A 25,879-nucleotide genomic window follows, 5' to 3' on the forward strand; every position below is an offset into this window, starting at 1 on the left:
ATTAATTCCAGGACTAAGTAAGACAGCAGCCACCGCAGCATCTGGCGCTGCAGCTGTCTTCGGACGCCATAGGGCCGCCCAAGTCCCTCGTGATGACGCCATAAATGGTGCCAACCATGAGCATGACGCCATGGTTGTTCCTCCCAATGGCCATGACGCCATACATGCTAATTCCCATGGCTCCAACGCCATGTTGGGAGATGTAGTCACACATTTTGCTTCTAATAGCACTACAGACGCTAAGGCCCAACCAAAATACTCATTGGTTGCTTCTAAGGCCCCTCGCTTGTTTTACAAAGCTCGTTCCTTAAGGAAATTAGGACTGAGACCGTCCTATGCAAAGGATATAAAAATACTCACTATGTTCTCACAGAGAATCCAAGGGGATATCTGTGGACTAGTTCAACCAACTTGCGGACGTTTAAATATCTCATGATGTTGGTTGACACGCAAACATGCTGGTCACGTGTTGTGCCATTGTCCACTTGTAATGCTGCTTATGCTACACTCCTAGCACATATCATATGACAACGGGCTCACTCCCCGAATCATCCTATTCAGTCAATTGGATTTGACTATGTTAGTGAGTTTACATCGAAGACTTTCGATAGATATTGCAATGGGATTGATGTTGGACATCATATTCCCATGAACACACCTAAATGGTCTCGCGGAAACGACTACGATGGTAGTCCGGACATTGGTAATGCGCACCAATCTTTTTATATCCGCTTGGGGTAATGCAATATCGCATGCAACTATGCTAATTCGTCTATGACCCACCGCCACTCAATCTACCTCTGCGTTACAGCTAGTGACTGAGTACAAGTATCGTACTTACGCATCTTTGAGTGTGCCACTTATGTACCAATTGCGCCGCCACAGCGCTCTATGATGGGTCCTTACAAACGAATTTCCAACTACGTTGGATTTGAGATTCCAACAATCGTCCTCCACTTAATGCCCTTGCTAGGCGATCTCCTTACCGCTAGATTTGCGGATGTCACTTTGATGAGACAGTCTTCCCGTCGTTAGGGGGAGATAAGAACACAGATGTTTAGCAAGAACGACAGGAATTGTCGTTGTCAGTCCCCACTATGTCTCATCTTGATCCCCATTAAAGTGACGAGATCACACAAATATGCTGCAAACATGCCTGCAAGGAAGGACGTCCCTACGAGAGGACGTAGCGCCACCCTACACGGAGGTAGGCATGGCGCCAACACCAAAGAGAGTGGCACTCTGGCATTATAGGCCATGGCCCCAGCTAGGATGCTTGGGAGGCTCGTGGGTTCGAAGGATACTTTGGCACATTCCAATTTCTTTGATCATCAAGACTCAAAATCCGTCTCATGAGTATCTTCCGGGTTATGGTTATCGTTGGGGGACGCTTCAACGTCAGAACCTATTCTTGAGAATATAGAGCTCTATGAAACTTACACTAGTGTACATGAGACGTGGGATAGAAACTCCATCATGATTGATGATGTAGTTGCGCATTTCGTTGCGCATGAGTTTGTTGAGTCTGATGACATCGAACGACGCTCCGTTGATGAATGAATGCCAACGTAGAGAGATTTGGCCTAAATGGAAAAATGCGATCCAGGTTAAGATGAATTCTCTAACGAAGAGGAAGGTTTTCTGAGCCAGTAATGCCAACACCTCCTGACATAAAACCTATTGACTAATGGGTCTTCGTTAGAAAGCGTGATGAGAAAAAGAGATGGCAATCTCGCCTTATGGCGCAAGGCTTCTCACAAAACGTCCTGGAATCGACTACGATGAGACATACTCTCTCGTAATGGATGTCACTACACTCCACTACCTTGTCAGTTTGGTAGTTTCCAAATAACTGATCATGCAGCTTACAAATGTGGTCATTACGTATCTCTATGGGGATCTAGGTACGAAATACATGAAGGTTCATGGTGAACTTCATTTACCCAAGTCAAGTGGCTCTAGACCACGGAGCGCGTTTACAATAAGATTGAAACGCTCACTAAAGTGACTACTTGATTGGGAAGGGATATGCCCACGCGTTTCCATAACAAGTTTCGGATTCTATCGCGGTTCATGTTGGACATGACCTTCATTAGAAGCCCTTAAAGAGTTAAGGGAAACCGCTGAACACTTGAAATCCGATTTTTGAGATGAAGGATTATGGGAGAATACTATTATGTCTCGGTTTGGAACTTGAGCATCGTGTCGATAGATGCTTAGGCATTTTGATAAGGTCAAGTCTTCAAGCACCCCCACGATCGTCCGTAGTCTTGATCCTGAAAATGATCCTCTTCGTTCGAAGGATGATGACAAAGAGGCGTTAGGGGCAGAAATGCCCTAGTTAAGTACAATAGGCGCATTATTGTACTTAGCTCAATGCACAAGACCGGACATCTCATTTGCAGTGAACTTGTTAGCTAAGGTATAGCTTTGCATCAACGCGATGCCATTGGATTGGTGTAAAAGGTATCTTTCGATACTTGAGATGTATGATTGATATTGGCTTGTTCTATCCTTACAGAGAGACGATGGATTCGGACCCATCACACACCAAGAACGCCGCCAACACTGGTCTGCGTCCACTATCCCCATCCCAAAACGACATGTGTTTTGGAAGGTTTTGCTGATGTTGGGTATCTCTCTGACCCACACAAAGGTCATTCCCAAACTGGTTAAGTGTTCACCATGGGTAAAGACTGCGATATCTTGGAGGTCTACAGAATAGACCCTAGTCGCTATATCTTCGGACCATGCAGAGACTATTGCTCTTCACGAAGAGATTCATGAATGTATATGGATTGGATCCATAATTACGCATGTTCGAATAATTGTGGTGTGAAGTCTACCATAGATGAGCCTACGAGCATTTAGGATAATGCAGCTTGTTTTGAACAAATGAAGCAAGGCTACATCAAAGCGACAACACCAAGCTTAATCAGCAACAACAGACTCTCCTCAAGATCAAAATGAACTAGGTTCGATCTGAGGACAGTGTGGCAGACTTGCTCACTAAGTCATTGCCTAAATTCCACTTTCGAGAAACATGTTGATAGCATCGTTTGCGGAAGTTATCCGAACTCCCATGACCGTAGTCATCAGGGGGAGATGCAGACATCAGGGGGAGATGTCTACATGTATGGTCTCGAAACGTGAAGGGTGTGTTGTGCTCTTTTTCCCCTTCGACCGAGGTTATTTTTGTCCCACTGGGTTTTTGTTACTCGGCAAGGTTTTTAACGAGGCAACGAGAGAAGCACCGCGTTTGGGCAACACAAGGAGGAGTGTTTAAGGAAATCTCTTTTATGTATTTGGCCCAAACTCTAGGTTACTTAACCAAGTGGTAATAGGGTTACATTAGAATGATCTAGATTCCTATTCAATGTAAGATTACTTTCCTTGTATGATTGAGATTCTATGCATTGTAATCCTCTATATAAAGAGGCCCTTATTATCAATGAGAACACACAGCAAATTCTTCTCAATTTCAGTTTCTCTACAACAATATGAGTATAATAATCATTTTTTCCCCTTCAAATCTGAGGCCCTCAGATTAAAAATAGATCCGTTATAGTAAAAAAAGAAAGAAAAAAAAAAGGACGACATCAGAGTCGTCCATATTCAAAATGGACGAATCTGAGCCATCAATTAATATGACCTTTGGGGGTTACAACGGTCGGTAGGGGACAGGACAGAGCTGGCGGGCCCCACTAGAGCAGCACTTTTCCAGCCTTCTTCTTTCTCCTAGCGCACCACGCGCGCATGTCATTCTATTCCTCTCTCTCTCTCTCTCTAGCGCATTTTGTGCAATTTCTCTCCCTAGCGCATTTGGCTCGTGCTTGGGCTGGGTCAGCCGAATTTGTGGTCCTGGCCCACTGTAACTGGGAGCTGGTTCTGAAAAAGTCTCATATTTGAGACTTGGTGTAAGTCTTATAATTCTGGGTTTGAGACCCCCTAAAATGGGCTGTTGGAGATGTAAAGTCTCATATTGGTAAGAAAACTGGCATGGCACCATTCTGTAGGAGTTGTGCGGGCGGGGGGGGGTGCACTATTATCATTTTAACACCTCTTTGTTGCACTATTCATATAGCATCAAATTCTCATCTCCAACAATGAAGTGCTATTTTGTTTTCCTCAATTGCTGTTCCAAAGGGTAGATTTTTTTCTTATTTTATATTATTTTTATACAATTTGAATTTGGGGGATGTCTGTCAATTTTTTTTTGTCAAATTTGGGCCGTTGATTAGTAGATAATCATTGGATAATCTATTAGTAAACAAAATTATTATTCCATCTCCACTGTCAACTTTCAAACTCAAGGAATCTAGACCATCAATTTCGACAATCATTGCTCCAAGCAAGGAAGATTAGGCCCATGCATCAGTCTTTGTCTTTCCAAGTGCTGCAAATGCCCGTTTCTTCCACAACAAGAGCTCTTTGCTTCTCATCCGCGCGTCCCCTAACCTCAAGTCACTTCCCCTAACCTTAAGTATACTTTGATGGTTGGCTACTCAATTTGGTACTTCTTTTTCTTCTTTTGACTCTCTGCTGGACTTTTGGGTGAGCTATTGTCGAAAGCCTTTCTCCTCTCAGCTCTTTAATTTGTGGCTAGTGGCTGGCATGTTTACTTTTATGGAAATATGGAAGGCTCGGAATAGGCTAAGGTTTGATAATCGTCCCCCTATCTTTTCTAATATGTGTTGTTCTATTATGGCATGGATTCGTCAAATTCGTTTGTTTGCTCCTGGTCACAATAAGGGTGTTCTGGCTGCCTAATTATTGTCTTCTCTTGGAGTTGCTCCTAAACGCGGTAAGGCTCCCAAAGTTCACCATATTTTTTGGAAATGGCCAATTTTTCCTTGGGTCAAAGTAAACACTAATGGCTTGGCGAAAGCCGAAAGGTAATCCAAGCCCGGCAGCTTGTGGGGGTGTGTTTCGAGATGCCTCAGGTGGTTTTTTAGGGAGTTTTTGTCAGTCCCTTGGCTGAAATTCTTCCTTCTATTCTGAACTTTATGCTGTTATCTTGGCTATCGAAATTGCCTTTGCTAGAGGGTGGTTCCATTTATGGTTGGAAAGTGATTCTATTAGTGTGGTAGCTTGCTTCTCTTCTAGGTCCTTTTCTCCTCCATGGAATTTAAGAGTTCGTTGGGGCAATTGTCTTTTTAAAGTATTCGATGTAGTCATATTTTTAGAGAAGGTAATGCTGTAGCTGACAAGATGGCAAATATGGGAATCTCAAATGCAACGTTTACTTGGTTTGATAATCCTCCTAGTGAACTCCACAGGTTTCTACAAGATGATTATTTGGGTTTTCCAAATTATCGTTTTTCATAGTGGAAGGGTTGCTTTATTTTTATGGATGGGAAAAACAGAAAAGATAAGCAGTGTCTCTCTTTTAGTTTTATGTTTGTTTTGGAAGCGGTCTTGGCCTAGTCCCCCGCTTCTCAATGGTTTTTTTGTATCTTTTGTACTTTGCAATTTTGTATTCTCTCTCGGCAAGGTTTGGTCTAGCCCCCCTTGCTATGTATCTTTTTTTACTTGATTTTTAATAAATTCGGATAAAAGTGCTGAGTTAGCTCTTGCACCGCTTCCTAAAAAAAAAAAAAAAGTTCATATATTTATGAAATTCCTCTTATTTCTCTTTACAACTCTGTTTTTGCTGAATTCCAAGTTGACTAATTTGGGAAAGATTGAGCGTTACCTGGATATAAGGGGAATTGTTCTTTTCTTTTCAGTTCCCACTTTAAGAGAACTAAGGGGAAAACCATGGTAGAGGACGTTAGGTGTTAAGGAAATAGTACAGATCGTTATTTGTTCAAGCTACTTAAGATATGATCAATACCAAAGACACTTTATAAATCGGCCATAATATACTTTAAGTTAGTATCTAAAATTATACTCTCTCAAATTTTTGTGCCATAATCCATTACATTCTATTCCTAATAAACATTACATAAAAAAATTTAACAATAACAAAGCCCGCGGCATCGCGTACTCCTTTGCTAGTTTTAGACTAAAAAACATCGAGTAGCAAAGTAGAATCGAAACTAATCAACCGCAAGTAATCCAACTCCTACTTTCCTTCCTCTACCCAAAGAAAAGTAATATAGACTAAAGATTCAAAATAACGATTGGTTCCTTTTAGTCCAAAGCGAATAGACTAAAGATTCAAAGCAAAGTCTCAGATCAGATCAATAACGATTGGTTCCTTTTAGTCCAAAGCGAAAACGGATTGTTAATCTAACACTCACCAACACCAATCCGAAAAGACTTAAACAAATAAGATATGCCATGTGGGTGGTCCTCTCTCAACTTGATACTAGATACTCCATGGTCTAGAGATCTCATGCTGGATCTCACGGTATATCCCACAGATTTTTATTTCATTTCGTCCTCATCTCCACCAACCCCTCAGCTACTAAGCTTAACTCTTCTTAACATATGGCTACGCCCCACTGTGAGGAATGAAAGGTCTATTTCTAAAACTTTCCTATCAGTCGAAATTTTCCTTTTTCAGTAAAAACTAAATAAAATGAAATAAAATTAGACTGCTAATTACAATGTGCTTCTGCCTTATGCCGGTGTGTACAGTGGGGGGCATGTAAAAGTTTTGAGGTAATAATATTCAAATATTGTGTTTGTATTTAAAGCCAAAGGTTCGTGAAAATCATTGCGAGTGTGACCAATAAAAGTGGCAGTGATTTGAGCTAAGAATGAGAGTTCATATTCAGAAAGGGAAATTGAACCATTTTCTGTGTTTGGTAAGCACTAAGCACAAAGATTCAGACCAAAAAAAAGGTAAGCACAAAGACAGCAACTAGTTTTCGTCACCAACAGAGAATAGTGAAGAAATGGATTCCTTTCAAACCGTAGGAGATTCAATTTTTTTTTTCATACTTTTTTTGGATTCATTAACCAAAAGATCATTGGAATTTGAATAACTAAAAATGTATTTCCGGATTTCTTTTTTAATGTTACCAAATATTACCATACATTAGAATGAAGAGTTTATGAATATAAAAAATACAAAACAAAAATATATATATATCACACGATTCGATTAACCGGACTACACCAAATATTGCTTAACACATAATGTGAACTCCAGAACCATGGAATAATTACTCGAATTACCATGCGAGACAGATGCATTAAACTCATTAATTTCTCAACAACTCATCAATTTACATACCAAGAAAACAACCTCATCATTTTTACCAATGACTTACCATTTAAGCTACACTGCCAAATGGCTGCGAATTGATTAGCCATCTTTCCACCAACCCCAAACTCCATTCCCACTCCCCCCTCCCCCGCCGTACACTCACGCGCTCTCACCCTGGCCCGATTTTCCCGCCCGTATGACCAGCGCGTGACATTCCCGCCTGTCCCAAACCTCCATCCCTGCCTGAGACTACCAGGGCTGACCTCACCCTCCTCCCCTCCCCACTCAGATCTCTTCTCTCCCTCCCACTATAAATACGAAACCAGACACCTTTATTCACTCACATAATAAACCACCGTCAAACACCTCCGCCACCACCAATCATGGCCACGTCAGCATCCCAAACCCTCCGCACCCCATTTCTCCGCAACCCTACTTCCTCGCTTTCTCTCTCCTCCAAGACCCCCCTCCCCTTCGCCTTCTCCCTCCCCTCCCGCCGCCGCCTCGCCTCGCCGATACTCGTCGTGGTCCTCTCCGCGGCCAGGCTCGACGCCAAGCCGACGGTTTTGGTCGCCGAGAAGCTCGGCGAGGCCGGGCTGGACCTGTTGAAGGAGTTCGCGAATGTGGACTGCTCGTATAACCTGAGCCCCGAGGAGCTCTGCACCAAGATCTCGCTCTGCGACGCGTTGATTGTCCGGAGCGGGACGAAGGTCAGCCGCGAGGTGTTTGAGTCCTCCGGCGGGAGGTTGAAGGTGGTCGGGAGAGCCGGCGTGGGGATTGATAATGTGGATCTGGGCGCCGCGACTGAGTTTGGTTGTTTGGTGGTTAATGCTCCGACGGCCAACACCGTCGCCGCGGCGGAGCATGGGATTGCTCTCCTCACCGCCATGGCTCGCAACGTGGCTCAGGCTGATGCTTCTGTTAAAGCTGGTGAGTATGTTATCGTTGAGGCATTTCGTCGAATAGTTGGTGTTCAATTTTGTTGTGGTGATTTGTTTCAGGTAAATGGCAGCGAAACAAGTATGTGGGAGTTTCGCTTGTTGGGAAGACCCTGGCTGTGATGGGATTTGGAAAGGTTGGATCTGAAGTGGCCCGTCGTGCTAAGGGGCTTGGTATGCATGTGATTGCACACGACCCTTATGCCCCGGCGGATCGTGCTCGTGCCATTGGTGTGGAGCTTGTGAGCTTCGATGAGGCTTTGGCCACTGCTGATTTCATCTCCCTGCATATGCCTCTCACTGCTGCTACAAATAAGGTTCTCAACGACGAGACGTTTGCAAAGATGAAGAAAGGAGTGAGAATTGTGAATGTTGCACGTGGTGGTGTTATCGACGAAGATGCACTGGTCAAGGCACTTGATTCGGGAATTGTTGCTCAGGTTCGAATTGTGAACTCTGCGATTTTCTTTGTTAATGCTGGACAGTTAGTAATGTGCACTTGTTTTTGTGTAGGCTGCTCTTGATGTGTTTACTGTGGAGCCACCGCCACAGGGCAACAATTTGGTGTTGCATGAGAGAGTTACTGCCACCCCTCATCTTGGTGCTAGTACCATGGAAGCACAGGTAGACTTTGCTGCGTTGCATGTATCACAATGTCTATTTTCTTCTCACCTGGTTATCATATAAACTTTGGAATGGATGTGCAGGAAGGAGTGGCCATTGAAATTGCTGAAGCCGTCGTTGGAGCCTTAAAAGGCGAGCTTGCTGCCACTGCAGTCAATGCACCAATGGTTCCCGCTGAGGTATAATTTCATTTCCCAAGATTTTAATTTCTTTTTAATTTTTTATTCTTTGTGATTTCTAGGTAAAACCTGATAGTGATTTGTTTTATACTAGTCATACGCAGGGTCCTTGGGTTAGTAACTATTGAGTTTGATAAGTGCAAATGTGGTTCAACCCAAGACTAAAATTTTCTTGGGTTGAATTTCAAGACTAATCTGAAGATTGAATTCTTGAGGCTGTTGCAAGGATTTAGAATTTTATCTTGATGCCATTCTTGATTGTAGGTTTTGGCGGAACTGAAGCCTTATGTCGAACTTGCTGAGAAACTTGGGAGACTGGCTGTCCAGTTAGTGGCAGGAGGCAGTGGTGTGAAGAATGTAAAGGTTTCATATGCTTCAGCTAGAGCTCCTGATGACCTTGACACTAGACTTCTTCGAGCCATGATTACTAAGGGTCTCATTGAGCCAATATCCAGTGTTTTCGTGAATCTGGTCAATGCTGATTTCACTGCTAAACAGAGAGGACTCAGGATAACAGAAGAGCGGACCATTCTAGATGGTTCACCTGAGAGTCCCTTAGACTCCATCCAAGTTCAGATTGCCAATGTGGAATCCAAATTTGCCAGTGCCATATCAGACAGTGGGGAGATAAAGGTGGAGGGTCGGGTTAAGGATGGGGTTCCCCACTTGACGAGGGTTGGATCTTTTGAAGTTGATGTGAGCTTGGAAGGTAGTATTATACTCTGCAGACAGGTTGATCAGCCGGGTATGATAGGATTGGTTGGAAGCATTTTAGGAGAGGAGAATGTGAACGTTAGTTTCATGAGTGTCGGAAGAATTGCCCCAAGAAAGCAGGCTGTCATGGCAATTGGTGTGGATGACCAACCCAGCAAGCAATCTTTGAAAAGGATTGGGGATGTTCCAGCCATTGAAGAGTTTGTTTTCCTCAAGTTGTAGTGTGGCGTAATATTTATCTGCGCCTTGTTTCATTATGTCTTCTCTTATTTTGGGTGATATTGCCACATGCTTTACTCCCCGATTTTGAAGTCCTTTGATGTTGTGGTAGATTTAGAGTGAGGAATGAAGAATAATATTTCAGTTTTCAATGAAAAGACTGTACTTTATTGAGTTATTCCCAATTTCTTGTTCCCTTTTACCATGCTATGTTCACAATCTTCGGATGAATCACCATGTGATCATTTGCAGTTCCAAAAGTGATACCAAAAAATTGCTTTGATGTCATATAATAAGTCAACTTAATAAAAAAAAAAACATTTTTTATTTATTTCAATTTACCTGCTGCAAATCATTGCAATTGCAAGTCATGAACAAACTTTTTCGACTAAATTTCAATTGAAAAGAAATAGTTGATGTCAACATGTACCCTTTGATCCCCTCAAAAAAAAAAAAATGTACCTTTTGATATGCTATGTCTAGGAAGACTATTGGAACAAAATTTACTCCCATCCCAAATTCTGCATTGCTCTTCAACTCATAGTAACAAGAATCTTATTTCCTTGTAGTTTATTTATTAAACTTTGTCGATTTCTTGAGGGAAACATCATTCTATATTTCCCACTCACAATCTTCAGTTATATGATGAGGATGGAACTCATATTGAAGTATATCAACTGCCTCATCGGAGGCGATGGGATTCAAGCTGGCCTCTTTATGTCATAATTCAGGATCCAGAAAGGAAAGGAACCTGAGCTACGGTTGTTGGTATCGAGATGTGGAGGTTTTGAGCTGCTAAATAGGCTGCAATACCAGCAGCATAACCCGCAAAAGCAAACCCACTCACCTGCACAAATCAGAATGAACCTTTTTCTTACCAACACCAAACTGAAACTAGATGCTTTTAGATAAACAGAATACTCAACACTAGTTTATACCTTGCGAAAGTACCAGAAGAAGTCCACCTTTTCCATCCCCATAAAAGCAACTCCGGCTGCAGAACCAATAACAAGCATGGATCCACCAGTACCAGCACAATATGCAACCAGCTGCCAAAACTCAGAGTCCTGGGGAAAAGAGGCGACATCGTACATCCCCATAGCTGCAGCAACCAGTGGAACATTGTCTATAATTGCTGAGACAATTCCTATTGAACTTGCAATCAGTTCAATATTGGGAATATGAGCATCCAGGTAGTTTGCTAATTCCCGAAGAATTCCTGCCGCCTCCAGGCTACAACAAATGCAGAAAGTGCAAGTTAAACCTTTTGAAGAAGCAGAAGAAAACTATTGCATGATGTACACAAAAATCCACAAGAAGAGGATGCAATGCCATGTTATGGAAGTGCAGGGAGATATATCACAAGCGGCTTTCTACATGTCAAGCAATATGATGCATTTGACTTGAAAGTTCTTGGCTTCTTAATTTTACAAAGATTACTTTCTGAGCATATGGTGATGATTTTTACTAGTACAAGAAACAAAAGAGTTGACTTAAGTATTTATTTAGTTACCTGCTAACAGATAAAAGAATTCCAAGGAAGAAAAGTGCTCCTTGAGTGTCAATCCGTGACAAAGCCTGTGGTACTTTCAACCTTTGTCTTTCCGATTCACCATAGTGGATTGCATCAGTCAGAATCCAAAGGACTCCAAGTCCCAGCAGCATACCCATGTAAGGAGGCAAACCAGTTAGGGACTTGAAAACCGGAACAAAAATCAAAGCTCCGATGCCTACAGAGAAAACAAGCTGTCCCCGGGGAGCCATCTGTTCAGATGCCATAACATTGGATGTGTCTGGTCCATCACCACTTGCTTCACTGAATGGAAGAAAAATTCATATTAATCATCTACAATCCATCAATTCGAAGCTACCCTTTATCACTCAACTCCTTGTCTTTCCTATGACAATGCATATGAAGTACCTTGTAAGGGACAAAAGTGCCAGCGGAACAGCAAGAGAAACGACTGATGGTATAAATAATCCCTGGAAGTAAAAAAACTCGTTCATTTAGTCAAACATTTGATAAAATTCAATCAACAACGATATTGTATATAAAGAAAGTTAAAGATATCTGAACATTACACTTGACAGACATAACCAGAAGCTCTAAATAGAAAACCCCGCAACTGATTAGCAAAACTAGGGAGTTTCAATAGCGGAGACAATATCGACTACAGGCTTTTCTCATTAGCTCAAGACGTAACTGGTCAATTCTTTATTGCATATTCAAGGATTACCATTTTGACTCTACAAAGTTTTCCACAAAATTATCTACACTGAATTACTAATATGTAAGAAAATTTCTTATGTGTGTTTTGTTAATTGCTTCACACGGATGACCACAATAAACCAATACATTACAAGTTTACAACACTTGTATCCTACATATTCACCACATAGTAACAGGGTATTGCAAACTTTGCATACATATAGTCTAGTTAAATACGCCACCTGCTAAAGCAACCAGGTCATCAAAATCAAATTATTTTCACACTCAACACCAGGGGAAGCCAAATCCAAAAAGCAAAAAGGCTATCATCCATTTTTAACAGATTGAAAGTTCAACTTTCCAAGTTCAGAATAGAAATAGTAGGCAGCATAAACTGTGTTCCTAGACAATACCATGATTCCGAGCAAAAAAAAAAAAAAAAAAGAAAAGAAAAAAAAAAGACAGATACCATTATTGGTTTCTTCTGAATTCCACTATCATATTAGACAATACATCAAGTCAAGATGCATCAAACATAAATCCATATGCGAAAATACGAGGACGATATAAAAATGAAAAAGGTAAAAGCAAATTTGATATATAAAACAGGTTTGTTAGAAAAAAGACAAAGACCTTCATTGTCTCCACTGTTGATATCTGACCATGTATCCATAACATAGTGGTGGTAACATCACCAATAGGAGTCCACGCACCACCAGCATTTGCAGCTATGACAACAACTCCTCCTAAAAGCCTGTCAATGAAATACATCTCTGTAAATGAAGCATTACATCATACATCCATTTGGGCTCTGTTCTTGCATTGGAGATAGGGGGGAAGCAACTATAAATGTTACACCCCACCGCCCCAAAACCCAAAACAAAGACATGAAGATGCTAAAAATGTGCTTAAAGAGAATCCACGATATGAAATGATTTGGAGTCCAATCCTTACAACTAAGAGTGTTCAGGAACTTTTCAAAAAAATAAAGAGTGTTCAGGAATGCATGCCAAAAATACTCACACTCAATGTGATGTGCATGCACAATTTACTCATTCCTATTTAGAACACAATAATAGGACATATTACTCTATTTTTTGCTTATGTTGTCAAAGTTATAACTGTCATATACATGTATTATACAACACTTCAACAACAGAACAGACCTTCACTGTCAGCAACGAGAGGTAACATATATATATATATATATATATATATATATATATATATATATATATATATATATATATATACATATATATATATCTGCCTCACCTACTAGTAACTTCTCATAGAATTGCTCAAACCGATATCAAGGAACATGCAAAAAGATCCTTAAATACAAATAAAAGATGGTAGATGGTAAAACATACTTCCGGAAGTCTGAGGGAGGCACTAGTTTTCGCAATAAAGAGACCATGACAATGGTAGACGTCAGGTTGTCAAGAATTGAACTAAGGAAGAAAGTCACAAAACCAACCTGCAAGTTCACAATCACTTGTTATATGTAATACATTGATAGAGAAAGTCGTATAGAAGGAAAAGCTGATACAGGAAGAATAGTAAGTGTAATTTGGGGATTGGCGGTGTTTTTAAACAGTATTATATCTTTGGATTTCTAAAGCCAAGATATTTCTAATACCACAGGAAGATGAGAACTACACATAGTATGCTTCAAAAAGTCGTTTGAACATTCAAATATAAGTCAGATAGAATACCGACCACATATTAAAATAAAATAAAATATGATATACCAAATGTCCAATAGAAATTCATCAACATGAGAGCAGAGTCAAAAGCTCACCACCCAGAGGAGTGTTCTTGGCTTTCGAGTAGTTATATTGTCAGTGACCAGCTTAAATCCTTGATGAGAATCAACTATCTCTACAATTGTCATTGCACCAAGCAAGAAAAACACTATTTCACTGACTTCAGCAGATGCATGTTGTAACTCTGCAACAGCTATATCAGTTGAAGGAGCCTGCCAAAAATCATAATTAGTTACAGGAAAAGGATCTGCATACAAGGTACTCCAAAAGTCAAGTGGTAATTTCAAGCATTCAATATAAATCTTACACCAATACTTCTCACTATCCACAAGCATACAGCCATTATCAAACCTACTCCACTCTTGTTGAATGCCAGAGATTCTTCAAAAATAATGCCCGCATATCCTATTCCAAATAGCAGTGTCATGGCAACATCCTGTACCATAAGTAGGTCATATCAACTTAATATTGAAATAAAGCAACCTTCTACTAAGTGTATAAATGGTCAGGCCACAATCACAGATGTACCTGATTAGCAGCAACCCATGAGTGGTTAATTGCCACTGTCCCTGCTGCAGCTGCCGCAAATATTGCTATAGCTTTCAGCAAATCAGTCTTTGGCTTGTAACTGGCCTCAAAATCACTTGAACTTGTTTCGTCAACCGAACATAAAGGATCACATGATCCAGAACTTGGTGTCAACTCCTGATATAATGCTAAACAGGTGATACATAAATTATGAATACCAGCAACTCACAATGGCAATATGCCACACCAACTGAAAAGTCAAAATCTTTTTTATGTCATTAGAAACATTCTCACCATAACACATCCCATTTGACCATTCTACTCCATGAACTAATTACTAAAACTATGTGCAAGGGCAACTGGTACATTTCAAATACTTATTACAGGGGTCAATAAATTTTGATTCAGGAAAATAAGACTCAAAATTTCACCAAATTAATCACAAACACTTTCAGCTTTTACTAGTTAGCACAGCCAATTCCAGTTAACACACTTGGCCAATATCAATCAACCAAATTGCAAACTAGTAAAACCAACAACTGGGTACTGTTAAAAATCGAAGCTTTAGTCAAAAAAAAAAAAAAAAAAATCGAAGCTTTAACCTGCAACTCTTTCTCAGACTGGGACTGAGCTTTGGGCAGCTGACCCGAACCTCTGGCTTTCTCTTCAGCTCTGACCAACATTCCATTGCCCAGCAATCTTGGGCCTCTGAATCCACGCAAAGACGAACCAAAAGGAGCTAAGCTTTGGGTCTGAGAGAGAAACCGCCGCGAGCTTTTCTTGAATTGGTGGTGGGACTGGGGCATATGGGCCCCAAATGAGAGGGAAGCCATTGGAACCTAAGCTAGGTTTGAAGCTGATGAAGAAGAGGAAGAGTGGGTTTGGATTCTGTTTCTGACTAGTTGCATGGAAAAGACAATCACTTTAATCTAAATCTAGTGTTGGGTTTCTCCACCGATCATGTCTCTCACCATTTTTCAAGTCTTCATTTCACTAGTTACAGTTTCTCCAACAATTTTAACTTTGCTGAAAACGCTATCCAACTATTTGGGGTGTTGGGATAGTGACACGTGTCGGCTTACCCCCCTAAAATTTTTGTATGGTCACCACTTTTCAAGTTCAACTCCCACTACTTTTCCCAATTTGGTTTCCCTTTGACAACTCTCACTCTCTCTCTGTGAAGAAATGGCTGTGGCTCAGGTCTCTGCTTCTCTCTCAGTTTCCATCAGAGGTGACCCTTCTTTCTCCTTTTCTCTGTAATTGAATTGTTGAACTATTGAATATAGAAGTTTGTTATGTTGGTAAATTTGGGACCTTTTTTTTTTCGTTTGTTTGTGACAGATGCAAGTGCAATTAGCTCAGCCAGTCCTGTTCGGCTTCCTGTCTTGAATTTCGGTAGAACTGGGACGGCCTTTGCTACTGGTTCTCCTCTCAGTAAGCTTTTCATTCTTGTAGCTCTGTCTTTTCTGCTAATTGGATGGCTTGACTTTCTGTTTAGTAATACATCATCAGCTCTACTATTGATTGGTGGCAAGAATTCAAGAACCAAGAAAAAATTGGGTCTTTTTTGTTAGACTAGAATTTGGCTTTTTTCTGAATGTAGATAATGATAGCCCAGTTGGGTATCTGATACTGAGGCACAGAACTTTTAAACTAGTCAGGACCTCCCATATTGGTGAGTCTTAGGACCACTGCTCTATTAAGTATGATTAGAGCTTATGTTTGATTTTGTTTTCAGTCATTAGGACATGTCATCAAAGGAAGGAGACTGGAAGATCAATGGCACTTTCCGTAAGGAGTGAGCAAAGCACCAAGGAGGGCGGTTTGGATGTATGGCTTGGCCGGCTTGGGATGGTTGGGTTTACTGCGGCTATTGGTGTCGAGATAGCAACAGGGAAGGGACTTCTAGAGGTAAGGCACTTGCAATGGACTTTTTACAACCAATCTAATAATGACTATTTACTTGCAATTGCAACTGTGGTTGTGGGAATTAGTGTTGGTTTTCATCCAGAGAGCGACACTGGCTTACAAAGATTGTGGCTTACAAGCACATCAAAACTATTAAAATTACTGAAAGTTACCGTTCTTATAAGGTTAGGATTAAACTTGATGTTCGTGAAGTATCAATCAAGTAGTGTAAGAAACTAGGCAAATCTTTGATCAGAAGCAATAACTATAGGAGTAATTGTAGAATAACCTTTCCGAAACTTGAAACTTTGGGTCAAACTTGGTCATATAAGGTGTTGTCACACTTGGCTCTTCCTACAGATAAATGGTTACAACTTACAAGTTTACTGTCTATCCAAGGAATTGCGTCTTGTCGGAGTGAGCTTCACTTCCTCGTCATTGAGATTTTATGATATCAAAGTAGCTCCTGAATCCAACTCTTTTGGTTTTGGATATGGCACGGCTTTCATAGATCTTTGTACCCAAGACTGTCTTAATGCTCTACAGTAGTTTTTCTGGTTTTTGAGCAAGTTATATCAGATATCCAGCTTTTCTTCAGTCTAGGAAATTTTGAAGCCAGGAAGCTTTTTAAGTGGAAAATCTCTTGACTATGTCTTGTTTGGTCACCTGCTCATCATATTTTTTTATGATGAAAACTCAATGTTTGCTGCTTAGGCACTCCCTATTAATCTGATGATAGACAAAGTATATTATCATGTTGCCATACATTTATCATGAGATTATGAGATCCACCACAAGGGTGGGAAGCCTTAACTGGATGTCTGGATGTGTGGTGACACATAAATCCGAAGACAGTTGCAGTCCCTGTTAAGGGAGATAACAACCATCTCAACTTTCTAGGAACACAATGAGTTCAGCTTTCGTTATACTTTAAACTTGAATCTATATAGTAACAAATGCCTTCACCTGCTTCTCCTCACCTACAGTCGGATCCCACCAAGGGATAGATTCACAACACTTTCGTTTTTGTGAGGAGGTATTAAACCCCTAGAAAATCGGAAACAGGAAAATGATGCCTCTTTTCTGATGGAAACATCACTTCTGGACCTTTTCTTTGTCCATAAAGTAACATCACAGTTGTAAATGAATCCCTTTTTTCTGATGAAAACATCGTACTTAACGACTACACTTTATAATGCATTGTCACTTTGGTTGTGCAGAACTTTGGGCTCACAAGTCCCCTACCTACCGCTGCTTTGGCTGTTACAGCATTGGTGGGAGTTTTAACAGCAGTTTTCATTTTCCAGTCTGGCTCAGAAAATTAATCACAGTTGAGATTGTATCTTGTCTTTGTATAGTTTGCAATTCTGACATGTACTTTATATTGAACATTTGTTCATTACAGTAATTTCGTCAGAGTGCCAACAATTGTGGCAACATTAAGGTTGAGAATGTATTATTATCTTTTAAAGAGGGTTGAAATTCATTTGAATGATGACATGGACCCAAAGCAAGATTTATGCTTTGTAACCAACTTCTGATCATGAATGAGAAGGAAAGGAGATCACTAAAAGCTAAAAATATATCATATGTGGGATCTACTCATTAAACTGATCTGGCAGAGATTTTTCCAGAAGCAGCATCATTTGTGGTGCTTGATGAGAAGGATGTTTTTATATATTAATTGGATGCAAACACAAATAAGTGCATAGCTTTTCAAAAGTGCAAATGTATTCTTTGTACCTTCCAGCTAACAAGCAAACAGAAGTTTGGCCAAAAAAATAAGTTATATAATGGCAAGAATTCCCATTATAAGTTTTATACCCAAAAACCAAAACAACCCTATTGCAAAAGTAAAAACAAAATAAGAATTTCTCATTTTATTATTTCCCGGTGTTCTTAATAGAATCTTATTCTATTCTGTTCACCTTTTGCATAAGCTACAGCTACTATTGTCCCCTTCTGGTCTTTGCTTTGATCTCAAGAGATCTCTTTCTCTCTGCTTCTTTATATATAAACTGATAGGTTTTCCTACTCAGTTCCCAAGTCTTGTAATTGTTTTACTCCTGATTACTTCTTTCTTTTGGTTTGTTGGAATGGGTGGAGCCATTTCTAGACTTGCAAAGAGGTTCTTTCCAAAGAATGGAGTGAGGATATTAATGGTGGGTCTTGATGCTTCCGGAAAGACTACCATCCTCTACAAGCTAAAACTAGGAGAGATTGTTTCATCAGTACCCACAATTGGTGTTTATCCCAGAACCCTTTATTGTTTTAGTTTGGAGATTCAAATGATTTTTGCTATTGACCTATTAATTACACACTTTTATGAACCAGGTTTCAATGTGGAGACAATAGAGTACAAGAACATCACCTTCACTGTTTGGGATGTTGGAGGACAAGACAAGGTACCAAGCTGAATTTTCTTTTCATGTGTAAGGTTAAACTCATTTTTATGGATTTCTGAATAATGGTGTTGCGATAACATCCTAATGTGTTCATTTTCTGCTTGCTGATAACCAGATAAGGCCTTTGTGGAGGCATTACTTTAAGAACACTCAAGGACTTATATTTACTGTGGACAGCAATGACAGGGAACGAATCCCAGAAGCTCGCAATGAGCTTCATCGTATTCTAAGCGAGGTTAGTAAGCTCTCAACTACATCTATGCTCTCGGAACTTGCATCTTTGTGTGTTTACAACTGCATAAGAAAAGGCAAAGAAAAAAGCCTTACCTGTTGTCCCTTTTTTGCAGAGTGAACTCAGCAATGCAGTAGTCCTGGTCCTAGCTAATAAGCAGGACCTTCCAAATGCTATGTGCGCTACCGAGGTTGCTGATAAACTTGCACTCCACTTACTTGGTCAACATTCCTGGTATGCATATGGTTTTCAATTTTTCCTGAATGCCTACTCTACATGGTAGCAAGAAGAAAAAGGGTGAATATGTGTTATAATGAGAATGCAGAACAACCTACTGTTGAGTCATAGACTAAAAACCAAAGACTGCTTTTGTTTGCCCGGATAGGAATGGAGTAGGATAATAATTGGATTGGATTACGATAAGATTAGATTTGTTTTAATGTTCTCATGCGTTTAATTGGTATAAGTGGATTAGAGATGGAATGGATAAGTACAAGAATCAGATCCGTCATCAAACATCCGTTGTCAACACTGCGTCTGAAACTCACCTCCTCTTCTCTACCCGTACCCGAGTCCATGGCCTCCACAGCCAACCCCTAAAGCCAAAGCAAACGGATTGATATTGAATGAATTGCAATCAGAACATTTTTAAATTCCAACGTATTTAAATTAATTTTAATGATTTTCCTTGTTCTTGTACAGGTACATCCAAAGTACTTCTGCAACCTCTGGCCAAGGACTCTATGAAGGTCTCGATTGGCTATCTAATACCATCAGTACTACCAATAAATGACGCAAGGGACTTCTATGACACTCAAACTAGTCAAATTTTTTTTAAAAAAAATTGGACCATTTCTCGATTTATGTGTGTCATCCTTGCGCAGGGGCCATGCTAATTTTCTCTGTATCGTTCCAATTTTATCGGATGTCCCCGAAGGGACCAAACTAGTCAAATTTTGATTTCATACAGTTCGGTGGAATCAAATTCGGTTGGCAATGTAATGTGAAGAGATCAGTTCTTTGAAACCATGTCAGAGAGGAGGTACAAAATTCTAGTCAGCACCTAGCAGTAAAGTTCAGTGTAAGAGATGCAAACATTATACAGCAACCTATACTTTTTGGGGCAGCTTTCCTTGTTGTACAACCTGTTATTAATTACATTCCGGATAATTGGCACCCAGTAATTGATAATACTCGGGAAAATAACTGCATGATGGAGTGCTTTGGATGAGTTTCGGGACAAAAGATTAGGATTATTCCTGATAATACAGAAACAAAATTGCAATTAAACTTTGTTCTAATGCAGAGTATATAGTGTTTAACCTCAAATTTAGTCTCCAGGTTGCATGTTTTTTATGCTAAATTCCAGGAAATTAGAAACAAGAATGTCAAGATAAGAGCTTTAATTTGTTTCCTCTTCATTTCTACACATCTCAAATAAGGAGACCAAGAATCCTGTAACAAGTTCCAGTGAGGCCAACAACATTGTACTATTAAAAATTTGAGCATTGGAATATTCAGGATGAGATATGAACAGAGTCATCAAGGTGGATAGATGATAATCTACTGTTCAAGGCGGATAGTTGAAAATCATTAGCTAAAGCCTTAGATTTATTCTGTTTCCTGTTTTCACTTCCATTTTTTTTCCCCCTTTTCTTCCGTTGCTCAGCCATCACAGGTTGTGTGTTCTTCAAGTGTTCATAAATAGCTCCCATCGGATCTGCCTGGAAAGCAGGGTGATTAAGAACTCTACCCAACTGCTCTGCTTCCTTCAATCTGACCAAAATGTGACCAATTATTAACTTAATACTCAAACTTCATTCACATTGTGAGAAAGAAAATTAATTTTAGAACCAAAGCATTTGAAAACATACATTAGCTTGAAATCAATGGTAGGAGCTGGTTCTTGTGAATCCTCAAACTCAGGCAGGAACTCAGAAAAGGAAGAGAGATCATATGCTTTCAGTTTCTTCTTCTGGCTACATACTTTCTTCTTCTGGTAGAATTGAAATTTAGTTACTCTATCACCAGCATCTTATGCCTTTTAAACAGACGCATATATACATACATATATTATATAATTGAAAGCTTGATAAATCCAAAATTTCTGAAATCAACTTCCCTAAGAAATGGATTATAGATTTCTCTTGCCTCAAAGTTTCTTATAGTGCAAGCAAGCAACTCAGCCTGCCAGAATCTCTGTCTTTAAAGATGCATTTGAATAGGAAAATATCATCTCAACATTTTTTGAAAATTGGCATTCCACAAACAAAAGCATATAATACAGATGCGTCAAAACAACATATGGAAACCAAAACTACCTACAATAAAAAAATAAAAAAAAGTACTTATAAAAGACTTGGAAAATAACAATGTGAGTTAAGCAATGGTATTCAGTATTCAGTAGAAAGACAAAGTCAATGAGAATGAGTTTCTCACCTTGACAATAGCCTTCTGGGTACTCAAGGCCGCAACTCTATCTCTAACATCTGTATTATGCATTTGGAAATTACCTAACAAGAAATTCGTAACTTGTGATGAACTGGCCATTTAGATATACAGCAAACATAAATTGCAAACTATGGAGCTTAAGCAGTTTTTGTTTTTATCAAGATTGTGTTGTCCGAATTATGGAGTTCTGGGAAAGGTTTGGGAGAGAGATCTAGGGGGATATTCCGGATCACATTTATTACATTTTTGTCAAGTGCAGAGGGAGATTTTTCTGGTCAGAATTATTATTAATCTTAATTGAATTGTTTTAAAAAGAAATTAGTCTTAAATTACATTCTGTACTAAGATGACATTCCTTATTATCACAATGTTGTTGTTTAAAAATTTTGCAGTAAACATTAGTGCCAATCATCATGACTTTCACACAAATGACGTTTTTTTTCAATCTACTTGTTACTTCTTCTTTCACAATAACTTTGTTTAACCATCTCTTTTACCGACTTGAAGATTTCTCACAGACTTTTTTGATTTCCACACTACTTTGTTGATGATTGCTTATTGAGTCCTTGGTTTGGCGTATGTAATCTTAATATCTAAAAAGTTTATATCTTTCTTGGAAGAATGATTCATGTTATGAGTCTAAACTATACCATAAGGAAGTATTGGAAAACAGAATCACCAAAATGAGAGACAAATTTTGTCGAAGAACCACTAGGCTTTCTTGAAAAACAGAATCACCAGAATGATACAGATATCTTTGGATTGGACCGTTGAGACGAGAATGCACGTGGTTGTCGATACAAGGAATGTGTTCTCTAGCTCTTATTCTTATTTTTTCAAAAAAAAAAAAAAGGTAGATATTGTTTAAGGAAAAAGGATTCGAGAGAGAATTGTAGAGAGAGATGTGTATTATTATTGAGAATAGGAGCCCTATATATAGGGATTACAAAGTACTAGTTCTAATGTTACAAGGAATACCAATCCGTGTAGGATTGGGAAATCTAGAACCTTCTCTTCTATTGCTACTCCTAGTTTGATAAGGCACACTAAATCGATATTCCTTCAACACTCCCCCTTGTGCCGCTTCAAACTTGGTGGTGACGCTTCATCCGTTGCCTCGTTAAAAACCTTGCCAGGTAACAAAAACCCTGTGGGATAAAAATAACCCTGGTCGAAGGACAAAAAGAGCACAACACGTCCTTCACTCTTCGAGATCGAACATGTAGACATCATAACTCCCCCTGATGTCGATATCTCCCCCTGATTGCTACAATCGTGGGAGTTCGGATAACTTTCTCAATCCGATGCTCTTCACATGTTTCTCGAAGGTGGATTTAGGTAACGACTTAGTGAATAAGTCCGCTACATTATCCTCTGATCGGATTTGATTCACTTCAATCTTTAGAAGTGATTGTTGTTGCTGATTATAAAAGAACTTAAGCGATATATGCTTGGTGTTGTCGCCTTTGATGAAACCTAACTTCATTTGTTCAATACAAGCTGCATTATCCTCATAAATGCATGTAGGTTCATCTGTGGTAGACTTCAAACCACAACTTCCTTGAATGTGTCGAATTACAGACCTTAGCCATATACATTCACGAACGGCTTCATGTAGAGCAATAATTTCTGCATGATTCGAGGAAGTAGCAACAAGGGTCTGTTTCGTAGACCTCCAAGATATCGCAGTGCTTCCCATGGTAAAGACATAACCTGTTTGGGAGCGACCTTTGTGAGGGTCAGAGAGGTACCCTGCATCAGCAAATCCCATCAAAACATCATTGTCGTTTTGATGGAGGGAGATAGGAGGACGCCGGCCACCATGAGTGGCGGCGGCGCCGGCGGCAGCAACATGGCCGGCGGCCATTCTATGGACGGGGGCGTTTTGCCTTTTGGGGTCCGATCCCAACTTTCCGTCATTCATTTTCTCTCTGTAGGGATAAAATAGGCCCATATCAATCGTACCTCCTAGGTATCGAAAGATTGTCTTTACACCAATCCAATGGCGGCGTGTTGGCGCAGAGCTATGTCGAGCTAACAAGTTCACTGCAAAGGAGATGTCTGGTCTTGTGCATTGAGCTAAGTACAATAATGGGCCTATTGCACTTAAATAGGGCACTTCGGCCTCTAATGGTTCTTCGTCCTCATCCCTTGGACGAAACAGATCTTTTCCGGGCTCAAGACTACGACCAATCATGGGAGTACTCACAGGCTTTGCTTTATCTTCATTAAAGCGCCTTAGGATTTTCTGAGTATATGCAGACTGATGGATCAAAATCCCATCACTACGGTGCTCGAGTTCTAAATCGAGACAAAACCGTGTCTTCCCAAGATCTTTCATCTCAAATTCGGATTTCAAGTATTTAGCAGTTTCCTTTAACTCATCTAGAGTTCCAATTAGGTTCATGTCATCGACATAAACTGCTACGATTGCAAATCCGGAACTTGTTCTTTTAATGAACACGCATGGGCATATTTCATTGTTAATATATCCCTTCCCAATCAAGTAGTCACTTAGACGGTTATACCACATCCGTCCGGATTGTTTTAATCCATATAGTGAGCGTTTTAATCTTATTGAAAACGCGCTCCGTGGTTTAGAGCCACTTGATTTGGGTAATTGAAGTCCATCTGGAACCTTCATATATATCTCTGAATCTAGATCCCCATAGAGATATGCTGTAACCACATCCATAAGCTGCATGTCAAGTTTTTTGGAAACTACCAAACTGACAAGGTAGCGGAACGTTATAACGTCCATTACGGGAGAATATGTCTCCTCGTAGTGGATTCCAGGGCGTTGTGAGAAACCTTGCGCCACGAGACGGGCTTTATATCTAACCACCTCGTTTTTCTCATTACGCTTTCTAACAAAGACCCATTTATGGTCAACAGGCTTTACACTTGGGGGTGTCTGCGTTACAGGCCCAAATACCTGTCTCTTTGTTAGTGAATCCAATTCAACCTGGATCGCATCTTTCCATTTAGGCCAATCTGCTCTTCGTTGACATTCTTCAACAGAGCGAGGTTCGATATCATCATATTCTATAATTCCTTTTGCAATATGATATGCAAATGCATCATCAATCGCTATAGAATTTCTATCCATCATCTCATGTACACTAGTGTAATTTATGGAGATCTCTCTATTCTCTGGAATTGGTTCTGACATTGGAGCGTCCCCCAATGATGTCTCTTGGACATAACCATAATCCGGAATATTCTCATGAGATGGATTATTCACATCGATGATTTAATGGATTATTTTGTGCCAAACTCGCTTTCTTTCTTGGGCGAGAATCCATCGAACCTATGGGCCTCCCGCGCTTCCTGGCAGGAGCCATGGGCCTAGCCACAACGTCACCATCACTGTGAGAGGGGACGTTGGCGCCATGCTCAAATCCTCTTGAGTTAGCGTCATGTCCTCTAGTTTTAGGGACATCAATCCTTGCAGGCACGTTTGCAGCAGGTATGTGTGATCTCGTCACTTTAGCGATATCAGAAAACGCATCAGGCATCGATTCTGCTACGTTCTGAAGATCGAGAATTCTCCGCACTTCAGTTTCGGACTGTGCGGTTCGGGGATCAAGATGAGACAGAGTGGGGACAGACCACGACAATTCCTGTCGTTCCTGTTGAACATTGATGTTCTTATCTCCCCCTAACGACGGGAAGACTGTCTCATCGAAGTGACAATCCGCAAATCTAGCGGTAAAGAGATCGCTTGTCAAGGGTTCTATGTAGCGGATAATCGTTGGAGAATCATATCCAACATAAATGCCTAATCGTCTTTGAGGACCCATTTTGGTGCGCTGTGGTGGCGCAATTGGCACATAAACTGCACACCCAAATATGCGTAAGTGTGAGACATTAGGCTCATACCCAGTCACCATCTGGGACGCAGAAAAGGGTTGAGTGGCAGTGGGCCTCAGACGAATAAGCACAGCTGCATGCAATATTGCATAGCCCTAAGCAGAAATAGGGAGATTGGTGCGCATTACCAATGCCCTAGCGACCATTTGTAGTCGTTTAATGGCGGCTTCTGCGAGACCATTTTTGGGTGTGAACATGAGGAACAGGATGTTCAACATCAATCCCAATGGACATGCAATAATCATCAAAAGTCTTTGATGTAAACTCTCCAGCATTGTCTAATCTTATAGACTTAATAGGATGATCAGGGTGGTGAGCCCTTAACTTAATGATTTGTGCTAGGAGTTTAGCGAATGCAGCGTTCCTTGTGGACAGTAGCATGACATGTGACCAGCGTGTCGATGCATCAACCAATACCATAAAATATCGAAATGGTCCGCATGATGGTTGAATAGGTCCACAAATATCACCTTGGATTCTTTGCAAGAATGGTATATTTTCTTTAGTGTCCTTTGCATAGGATGGTCTCGATCCTAACTTTGCTAAAGAGCAGGCTTTGCAGAACGAATGATGGGCTTTAGAAACAACCAATGAGGATTTTGGTTGAGCCACAAAGTCACAAGTGACTTTAGAAGTAAAAGTTGGAGACAAAGGAACCTTGGTGGCATCAA

At 40.3% G+C, this 25,879-nt stretch overlaps 4 protein-coding genes and 2 non-coding genes across 7 annotated transcripts; 2 read left to right on the forward strand and 4 right to left on the reverse strand.

Annotated features, from left to right (window-relative positions):
• Positions 1–7,485: 7,485 nt before the first annotated feature.
• LOC133738924 (D-3-phosphoglycerate dehydrogenase 1, chloroplastic-like) lies at positions 7,486–10,011 on the forward strand. The gene is made up of 5 exons (XM_062166604.1): positions 7,486–8,089; positions 8,161–8,537; positions 8,611–8,721; positions 8,805–8,900; positions 9,165–10,011. Exons 1-5 carry the CDS (start codon positions 7,543–7,545, stop codon positions 9,834–9,836), a joined length of 1,803 nt encoding a protein of 600 aa, XP_062022588.1. The 5' UTR covers positions 7,486–7,542; the 3' UTR covers positions 9,837–10,011.
• A 190-nt stretch (positions 10,012–10,201) lies between these two features.
• Positions 10,202–15,315, reverse strand: LOC133738925 (sodium/proton antiporter 1). Of its 2 annotated transcripts, none has more exons than XM_062166605.1 (10): positions 14,942–15,315; positions 14,340–14,516; positions 14,119–14,247; positions 13,847–14,023; positions 13,416–13,522; positions 12,676–12,796; positions 11,755–11,816; positions 11,347–11,649; positions 10,772–11,066; positions 10,202–10,680 (listed from the first exon to the last, which is right to left on the reverse strand). In XM_062166605.1, exons 1-10 carry the CDS (start codon positions 15,170–15,172, stop codon positions 10,561–10,563), a joined length of 1,722 nt encoding a protein of 573 aa, XP_062022589.1. In that variant the 5' UTR covers positions 15,173–15,315; the 3' UTR covers positions 10,202–10,560. The 2 variants fall into 2 exon arrangements, with proteins under 2 accessions (XP_062022589.1, XP_062022590.1); XM_062166606.1 differs by having other exon boundaries at positions 14,340–14,527; positions 14,942–15,082.
• A 93-nt stretch (positions 15,316–15,408) lies between these two features.
• LOC133737144 (uncharacterized) lies at positions 15,409–20,075 on the forward strand. The gene is made up of 9 exons (XM_062164760.1): positions 15,409–15,570; positions 15,681–15,773; positions 16,078–16,250; positions 17,468–17,567; positions 18,117–18,491; positions 18,582–18,652; positions 18,768–18,887; positions 19,000–19,118; positions 19,587–20,075. The coding sequence occupies exons 1-9, from the start codon at positions 15,525–15,527 to the stop codon at positions 19,675–19,677; spliced, it is 1,188 nt and encodes a 395-aa protein (XP_062020744.1). The 5' UTR covers positions 15,409–15,524; the 3' UTR covers positions 19,678–20,075.
• LOC133741572 (U6atac minor spliceosomal RNA) lies at positions 17,014–17,153 on the reverse strand. The gene has a single exon (XR_009862017.1). It is a non-coding gene; the product is annotated as a U6atac minor spliceosomal RNA (small nuclear RNA).
• LOC133741617 (U6 spliceosomal RNA) lies at positions 19,723–19,825 on the reverse strand. The gene has a single exon (XR_009862058.1). It is a non-coding gene; the product is annotated as a U6 spliceosomal RNA (small nuclear RNA).
• Positions 20,076–20,401: 326 nt separating the features above from the next.
• On the reverse strand, positions 20,402–21,434 carry LOC133737145 (uncharacterized). Its single transcript, XM_062164761.1, has 3 exons — positions 21,324–21,434; positions 20,759–20,880; positions 20,402–20,660 (listed from the first exon to the last, which is right to left on the reverse strand). The coding sequence occupies exons 1-3, from the start codon at positions 21,432–21,434 to the stop codon at positions 20,402–20,404; spliced, it is 492 nt and encodes a 163-aa protein (XP_062020745.1).
• Positions 21,435–25,879: the final 4,445 nt, after the last annotated feature.

The sequence above is a fragment of the Rosa rugosa genome, chromosome 3, assembly GCF_958449725.1.
Source record: "Rosa rugosa chromosome 3, drRosRugo1.1, whole genome shotgun sequence".
Lineage (NCBI taxonomy): Eukaryota > Viridiplantae > Streptophyta > Magnoliopsida > Rosales > Rosaceae > Rosa > Rosa rugosa.